General features: G+C 35.9%; 1 protein-coding gene across 3 annotated transcripts in view; it reads left to right on the top strand.

Annotated features, from left to right (window-relative positions):
- RBM41 (RNA binding motif protein 41) overlaps positions 1-9,329 on the top strand; it is a 54,195-nt gene that overhangs the window by 20,710 nt on the left and 24,156 nt on the right. For all 3 annotated transcript variants that reach the window (XM_017855816.1, XM_017855814.1, XM_017855815.1), the window contains one exon: positions 8,207-8,610. In XM_017855816.1, coding sequence (XP_017711305.1) covers positions 8,207-8,610 — 404 coding nt within the window. The remainder of the gene's footprint in view (positions 1-8,206; positions 8,611-9,329) is intronic.

Here is a 9,329-nt window from a genome sequence, read left to right as displayed (position 1 = left end):
ATTTCTGTAATAACAAATGATCTTGAATACCTTTTCATCTGCTCATTAGCCATCAATATGTCTTTTTTGGTGAAATGTCTATTCAAGTCTTTTGCCCATTTTTTGATTGGGTTGTTTTCTGAGTATAAAAATTCTTTATTCTGAATGCAAGTCCTTTATAAAGTATATGATTTGCAAATGTTTTCTTCTACTCTGTAGCTTCTCTTTATTTTCTTAACAGTGTCTTTTGAAGCACAGAAGTTTTTAATTTTAATGAAGTTCAATTCATTATTGTATGGCTTGTGCTTTTGGTATCATATCTAAGAAATCATTACTGAACTCAAGGACAGAAAGATATTCTCCTATTTTTTTTTTCTGGAATACTTATAGTCTTAGATTTTACATCTAGATATGTTATACATTTGAGTTGATTTTTATGTGTAAAGTAAAGGGTCCAAGTTCATATTTTTGTATATGGATGTCCAGTTGTTCCAGCACTATTTAAAGGCTGTTATTTTTCCCATTGTCTTGGCACCTTTGTGGAAAAATCAATTGACCATAAATGTAAGGGTTTATTTCTGGACGCTCAGCTTGGTTCCATTGATCTATCTGCCTATCCTTATACTCTAAATCTTTTTACTGTACCTTTATAGTAAGTTTTGAAATTGGGTAGTATGACTCCTCCAACTTTGTTTCTGTTTTTTAAAATCACTCTTTCTATTCTAGGTGCTTTGTACTTCCATGTAAATTTTAGAAGCAGCTTACCAATATTTTAAGAAAATAAGCCTGCTGGAATTTAATAAGGATTGAGTTGAATCTATAATTCAATTTGGAGAAAATTGATCTTTAATCATTAATCTTTTAATACAAGAACATAGAATGTCTCTTCCTTTGTTTAGATCTTCTACAATTTATTTCGGCATTGTTTTGTAGTTTTTAGTTACATTTATTTTATCAAACTTAATCTTATGCTTTCTTTATTGAATTTATTTATTATTTTTTAGAGACAGGGTTCTGTTCTGTAATCCAGGCTGTAGTACAGTGACACAGTCATAACTCACTGCGGCCTCCAACTCCTGAGCTCAAAGGATCCTTTTGCCTCAGCCTCCTGAATGTCTAGGACTACAGGCGCATGCCACCATGCTTGGCTAATTGTTTTTAAAATTTTTTTTTAGAGATGGGGTCTCACTGTGTTGCCCAGGCTGGTCTCAAACTCCTGGCCTCAAATGACCCTCCCACATCATCCTCTCAAAGCACTGGGATTACAGGTATGAGCCACCACACCCAGCCTTTTGAATTTATTTCTAAGCATTTTAATGATTTTCATGTTCTTGTGAAGAGAATTGTTTTCACATTTCATTTTCCAATTGTTGCATGCAATTATATAGAAGTCAAGTTGATTTTTCTTTTTCTTTTTTTTTTTAGATGGAGTCTCGCTTTTCATCCAGGCTGGAGTGCAGTGGCACTATCTCGGCTCACTGCAACCTCTGCCACCTAGGTTCAAGCGATTCTCCTGCCTCAGCCTCCTGAGTAGCTGGGATTACAGGCATGCGCCACCACGCCTGGCTAATTTTGTATTTTAGTAGAGATGGGATTTCACCATATTGGCCAGGCTGGTCTTGAACTCCTGACCTCAAGTGATCCTCCGTCTTCAGCCTCCCAAAGTGATGGGATTATAGGCGTGAGCCACTGTGCCTGGCCTAAAGTTGATTTTTCTATATTAATTTGTATACTGTGGCTAAACTCTTTTATTCTAATAGTTCTATTATAGTATCTTAGTTTTCTACACAGACAATCCTATTTCTTGTGAATAAAGACACTTCTTTCTTTCCAATTTGGAGATTTATTTATTTTTATTTATTTTTTATTTTTTGCCTCCTTATACTGTCTGGAACCTTCAGTACAGTGTTGAATGGAAGTGATCAGAGCTAACATCCTTGCCTTGTTCCCAGTCTTAGGGGAAAAGTATTCAGTTTTTAACCGTTAAGTATGATCTTAGCTCTGGGTTTTCTGCACATGTTCTTTGGCAGTATATTACTTTCCTATGAAAAGAAAGGGAATTAGTATGTAACTAATTACCATATATTTAGTGGCTTAAACAATATAAATTTCTGCCGTTATAGTTCTAGAGGTCAGAAATCTTAAGATGTCAACAGCACTGCATTTCTTCTAGAGGCTCTGGTTGAGCCTTGTCCAGATTTTAGAGGTTACCTGCATTCCTCGGCTCTTGACCTCTTCCTCACATTACCCTCTACATCCATCATCACATCTCCCATTCTGTCTCTGACCTTCTTGCTTCCTTCTGATAAGGACCCTTATGATTACATTGGCCCCACCTGCATAATCCAGAATCATCTTCCTATCTCAACCTTAACATGATCACATCTGCAAATTCCCCTCTGCAGTAAAGTTTAACATTTTCACAGATTCCAGAGATCAGGATGTGGACATCTTTGTGGGGCCATTATTCTGCCTACTACAAGCAGGTTGAAGATGCTCCCTTCTAGTGTCAGTTAATTGAGCTTTTAAAAAATTGTAAATGGGTATTGGATTTTGTTTAATGCTTTTTCTGCACCTACTGTGATGATCATGTGATTTAAGATTTAATCTATTGATTTTTAGATGTTAAACCAGTCTTTCCTTTCTGAGATAAATCCCACTTACATGTGTGTGATTCTTTTGTATGTTGCTGGATAAGGCTTGCTAGTATTTTATTAGGTATTTTTGCATCTATATTCATGAGGAATATTGGTCTGTGGTTTTCTTGTAATATCTTTGTTTAGTTTTGTTATCAGTGTAATACTGACATCACAGAATGAATTGGAAAGTATTTCCTCCTCTTCCCTTTTCTGAAGTGTTTCTGCAGGATTGGTATTATTTCTTTAAGTATTTGATATTTACCAATGAAGCCATTTGGACCTGGGTTTTTTCTTTGTGGGTTGTTTGTTGAGTACTAATTCACCCTCTTGTTATTCATTTTTTCTTTGAGACTGCTTTGGTAATTTGTATCTTTCTATGAATTTGTCCATTTATCTAGATTTCCTAATTTGTTGGCCTAAAGTTATTTATAATATTCCTAAATAATTTTTTCATTCCCTGAAGTTAGTAGTAATGCTTCCTCTTTAATTATTGATTTTAGTCATTTTTGTCTTCTCTCTTACTTCCTTGTTCAGCCTAGGTAAAGGTTTGTCATTTGTTAAACTTTTCAAAGAACCAGCTTTTGGTTTTGTTGATTTTCTTTATTTTCCATTTTCTATTGCATTGATTTATTTCTTAATCTTTATTGTTTTATTCCTTCTGCTTGCTTTGTGTTTAGTTGACTCTTTTTCTAGTTTCCTAACTTGGAAGCTCAGGTTTTAAATTTGAAGCCATTCTTCTTTTCAATACAGGCATTTAAAGCTATAAGTGTCTGTCATATGGATGCAGCATTGTTTTAGCTGCATCCATAAATTTTGATATGTTGTGTTTTCATTTTCATTGAGGTCAAAATATTTTTAAATTTCCTTTATGAGTTATTTGACCCATGGGTTATTTAGAAGTTTGTTGTTCAATTTCCAGATATTTGTGTTTTCCCCTATTTCTTACAGTAGTGGATCACTAATGTATGTCCGTTGTGGTTACAGAACATACTTTATATGATTTCAGTCTTTTTTAGTTTTTTGAGACATACTCCTACCTTCAGACCTCACTCTAATATCAGTATGATAGATGCCCTTGCTTTCTTCAGGTCTTCACTCAAATAGCACCTTCTCAATGTGACCTATCCAGACCAGCATTAAAAATTACAGCCACCCCATAGCTCTTCTAATCTTATCTTGTGTCTTTTTCTTTTTTATAGCACTCCTACCTTCTAACATGCCATGTAATTCACTTAGCTTTACAAAGGGAGGAATCCTTATTTATTGATACATCCCTGATTATTTTTTAGTGTATTAATCAGTTCATCCACTTGGACATATGTAGCTGAAATTTGTTGACTTTCTTTGGATAATAGTATTTCATCATATAAACATATCAGAATTTTATAATTAATTCTTCTTAGATGAACATTTGTATTTTTGCTAACTCTGGGCAATTATAAATAGCAATGATCTGAAAATTCTTATTATCGTGTCCTGGTGCATATATGCCTACATTTTTTTAAGGTATATACGTGGGAGTAGAATTGATGGGTTGTATGTTGAGCGTATCTTCGACATTAGTAAATGATGTCATGTTGATTTGCACTGTGTGTACACATTCCCACCAGCAATATGTGAGGGTACCAGTTGCTCTACGACTTCACTGACATGTAGTGTTGGCATTCTTTTTAATTTTTGCCAATATGTTTGTTTTCTATTAGTATCTTGTTCCTTTCCTAATTTGCATTTCCCTGAATTCTAATGTGAATGAGCACATTTGTATATATTTATTTTATTATTATTTTTTAATTTAGAGACAGGGTATCACCATGTTGCCCAGGCTGGTCTCAAACTCCTGGGCTCAAGGAACTTTCCTGCTGCCTCAGCCTCCCAAGTGCTGGGATTATAGGCATGAGCCACCATGCCTGGCCTACATATATTTATTAGCTATGTGTATTTCCTCTTTTGTAAGGCATCTCTTCAGTATTTTGCCCATTTTCCTAATGGTTGTTCATCTTTTTCTTATTGATTTGTAGAAGTTATTCATGTATTTTAGATTTAAGTTCTCTGATAATTCTTTGTGTAGCAAATATCTTTTCCTATCCTGTGGGTTTTTTTTTTTTTTTTGGTCCATCTCTTTATGACATTTTGATGAACAGAAGTTCTTGATTTTAATGTAGTTGAATTTATCAATCTTTTCCTTAATGGATAGTGCTTTTTGTGCCTTAGGAAATACTTACATAACTACTCCTATGCCTTGCTGGTGGAAATATAGAATAGTATAACTCCTACAGAGTGAAATTTAACAATACATAGAAAAATTACATACACATTTAGTCTTTGTCTCAACAGTTTCACTTCAGGGAATCTATTTCAAACATATACTTGAAAAATACCAAATCCTGTATGCACAAAGCTGTTTGTCAGGGCATTATTCCTAACAATATGAGACTGGATATAAGACCAACGTGTGTCAGGAGGGGAATAGTTAAATAAACTATGGTACATCCACACAATGGAGTACTGTGCAGCTATAAGAAGGAATGAGAAGAGCTCTACACATTAATATGGAACTATCTCCAGGATATATTGTTAAGTGCACAAATGTAAATTGTAGAACCAGTGCTTATAGTAAGTTACTTTTTATGTAGGAGAGAGGTATAACTAATGAATTATATGTATGTGTATACATGCCTATTTGCTTATATTTTCAAAGAAGAAACAATGGAACCATAAGCCAAAACCTAATAAAAAATTATTATTTATGGGGAAGGAAGAGAATGGGATAAAGGGGACAGAGATGGAAGTGAGACTTCTGTGAAAGTGCTTTATAACAGTTTCACTTTAGATCCATGTAAATATTTTGCATCATTTAAAAGTTTATCAAGGGAAGGTAGAAAATCCTAAAATTCAAAAGGAACAACCTGAAGGCAATGTAACTGAATAGATAAGTAAAGTGTGGTATCATAAGCCACACAAGCTGTGGAAAACAAAAGAAAACCAATTACTTATTGGACTGTTAAAACATTTGTATCTTTCCAATGGTACCCATATTCTAAGGACAAAAGTAACTCCAAAGAAACAGTAAACTATATTCAGTGGGGGTATTGGTGATAGTGATGTGTTGAAAGACATTTTAAATGATGTCTATAGAGTATTCATGTAGGAAGAAGAATAATGATAATTTTGTTAATATATTTTAAGAGATGAGAGGAGATAAACTCTAAAATAAAGGAGTTTAAGTAAAATTTTGCTATTTAAATTTGAGTTGGAAATACCAATATAAACTCATGGTTTTCTTTTCTCTTAAAAAAAAGGTTCCTCGTTGCGTCAGCACAGACTAACACAGGAACAGAAAACCAACCACCACATGTCTCCACTCATAAGTGGGGAGTTTGAACGGTGAGAACACATGGGACACAGCAGGGAAACATCACACACTGGGGTCTGTCGGGGGATAGGGGGAACGGGCAGGAGAGCATTAGGACAAAAAAACCTAAAGCATGGCAGGGCTTAAAGCGCCTAGATAATGGGTTGATAGTGCAGCAAACCATCATGGCGCACATGTATACCTATGTAACACACCTGCGGTGTTCAGCACATGTATCCCAGAACTTAAAGTAAAATTTAAAAAAATAATTAAAATAAAAACCATCTAAGTGATCATTAAAAAAAAAAAAAAAAAAAAGTCCTAGCTTTTGTCCACTGAAAAGGCCTGGAAACAACAACTTGGAAGTTGCTTCTGCTCACACCAGCAACACACTTTGGTTTCTAAATACCACTTCCTACTAAAAGGAACCAAGGATCTTTACAAATATATTCCAGGTTTGAGTTAGGAGGTATGCAAGATGAGCTTAGGATATTTGGCTGTGCCAGAAAGCCGGGAAGCAATACAGGAGCCGATTTGAAAGGGCTCCCACTGGTCCTAAGTGGGATAATTTGGCCACTAAAAAGAATAATGACTATGTTTAATTGACACAAATAAAGTATATGAAAATACACGATTTCATTATTATACTAAAAATAACCATTCTTCACCACTGGATATTGCTCTTTTTTTTTTTCTTTTTTTGAGACAGAGTCTCACTCTGTCGCCCAGGCTGGAGTGCAATGGCGCGATGTTGGCTCACTGCAACCCCCGCTTCCCAGGTTCAAGCAATTCTTCTGCCTCAGCCTCCCGAGTAACTGGGACTACAGGCGCCGCCACCATGCCCAGCTAATTTTGTATTTTAGTAGAGATGGGGTTTCACCATGTTAGCCAGGCTGGTCTCAAACTCCTGACCTTGTGATCTGCCTGCCTCAGCCTCCTAAAGTGCTGGGATTACAGGCATGAGCCACCGTGCCCAGCCTCCATTAGACATTTCTAAGGTGTCAACTCTTACTCTCATAATTGGTAAATAATGGCAAAGAATCAAGCATTTATCCTGCCATTCCCATATGATCTACATTTAGGGAAACCACATAGTTGATGACGGTAAGTTCATTATAGAATTACAGATAATAAGCATAAAAGAAATAATAGAATTAGGAAAGCCACGATTTGCAACTCTTAATAAATTAATAAACTAGGTAATGGTCATCAGTGGATGTAAAAAACCCATTAGGTGGAAGGTGAATGAGAAAATTTAATAATGGAGGGATGAGACTAATACCATCTACCACCATAATCTACTGATCAATTTCAGTATCACTAAAAATGGGACCACTAAACATTATGTGCCTTATGACATGATACAATAGGAAGTATATCTCTATTCTTAAAGGATTCTTTCCTAAAAATATTGAACCTGAACCTAATCAAACCTCTAGATCAGCACTGTCCAATGCAACTTTCTGAAATGATGTAATAGTTTTTATCTGTTCTGTCGAATATGGTATCCACTAGCCACATGTGACTATCAAACACTTTAAATTTGTTAAGTTCAGCTGAGGAACTGATATTTAAAAATTAACTTAAATAGACACATGTGACAAGTGGCTACTGTATTAGGTAGCATAGCTATAGATTATCTGTCAAGAAATAGAAGGGATTAAGGAACAAGTTAAACAGCACCATCAGAAAATGATTAGTCAAATCCATTTGTTCATAGAACAAATGTAGTTTATTTAATCAATGGACGAGTGAGAAAATGAAATAGAGGGGTGGGAGAGATGAGACATTGTTTTAGAATAAAAGAATCTTAAGAGATATAACAGCCAAAGGCTATTTTAGATTTTGAATTGAATAAATAAGTATAAAAAAATTCTTTGACGGAATCAGGACAATTTGAACATAACATTGGTATTAGATGATACTAAGGAATTATTAATTTTTTGAAGTGTAGTGCTATGTTGCTTATATTTTTTTAAATGTCCTTATCAATTAGAGGTACATATATTTGCATGACCCTAGGTGCCTGACGTGCCTCACCGTAGTTCTAGCCTATAGTTTTGCTTGAAATGTACTGTAATAAGATAACTATTTACCATTGTCATTTGTCACAGGTTGTAAAGACCTGCCCCAGCAGTGTTTCTTTATCTGAGGTCCAGGATTTAATTTTTATTAATTTGTCAAAGGTGTATTGGTAGGCTTTGTAGAACTTCCCTATCTCTTTGTCTTGATCCAGATGAACCCCAAAAGAAGAACAAAGGTGATCCCATGAACAACCTGGAAAGTTTTTACCAAGAGATGATAATGAAAAAACGTCTTGAAGAGTTCCAACTTATGAGAGGTGAACCCTTTGCTTCCCACTCACTGGTCTCAGCTACATCAGTGGGTGATAGAGTCACAGCTGAGAGCCCATCATTACTCCAGGACAAGGGAAAACAGGCAGCACAGGGTAAAGGCCCCAGTCTCCATGTGGCAAATGTTATTGATTTTTCACCTGAGCAGTGTTGGACTGGGCCTAAGAAGCTGACGCAGCCAATAGAATTTGTCCCAGAAGATGAAATCCAGAGAAATCGTTTGTCAGAGGAAGAGATCCGAAAAATTCCTATGTTTTCTTCATATAATCCAGGGGAACCAAACAAGGTATAGGCCAAACCAAGTAAAACAACCTGGGTTGATTTCACTTTTATTTACCGCTACCTAAAGTAATACTTTTAAATTAGCTTTGATTATACCAAAGAATCATGATATAGGCACGGTGATTGTGTTTGTCCTTGACCTTGACTATTCATTCTCTGCATACTATATAAGTAGCATATTTCCTATCAGGTTCTTGGTACTTTGCTAAGGTCCTGAACTACCCTTAGCGTTTTAAAGAAATATTGATAAGACTCTAGTCCATACCCATTAGAAGCCCCGAACTGAAGGAAAAGTAACCTCCAATTTCCTACAATGTAATAATCAAATAGTGTTCATAGGACCACCATAGCTGGTAACCATGGTGCCTCTGGAATTAGCCAATAATTGACTGCCTGGTTGTGAGTAGGGTATATGCTACCACATGAGTCTTCTCTTCAGAATGCTCTACCTGGCTTTCATATGACATATGACTTAAATTGCTGTTGGCAAAGCAGCAAAGTGAAAAAGGTCCTATAAGCTTTAAGAAATTGTCCAACAAGGCCGGGCGTGGTGGCTCATACCTGTAATCCAAGCGCTTTGGGAGGCTGAGGCAGGCGGATCACAAGGTCAGGAGTTCAAGACCAGCCTGACCAACATGGTGAAACCCCATCTCTACTAAAAATACAAAAATTAGCCGGGCGTGGTGGTGCGTGCCTGTAATCCCAGCTACTCAGGAGGCTGAG

The sequence above is a fragment of the Rhinopithecus bieti genome, unplaced genomic scaffold, assembly GCF_001698545.2.
Source record: "Rhinopithecus bieti isolate Rb0 unplaced genomic scaffold, ASM169854v2 scaffold_42615, whole genome shotgun sequence".
In the NCBI taxonomy this organism is placed as follows: Eukaryota; Metazoa; Chordata; class Mammalia; order Primates; family Cercopithecidae; genus Rhinopithecus; species Rhinopithecus bieti.
Note: the sequence above shows the minus strand (reverse complement) of the source record. Positions and strands in the feature narration are given on the sequence as shown.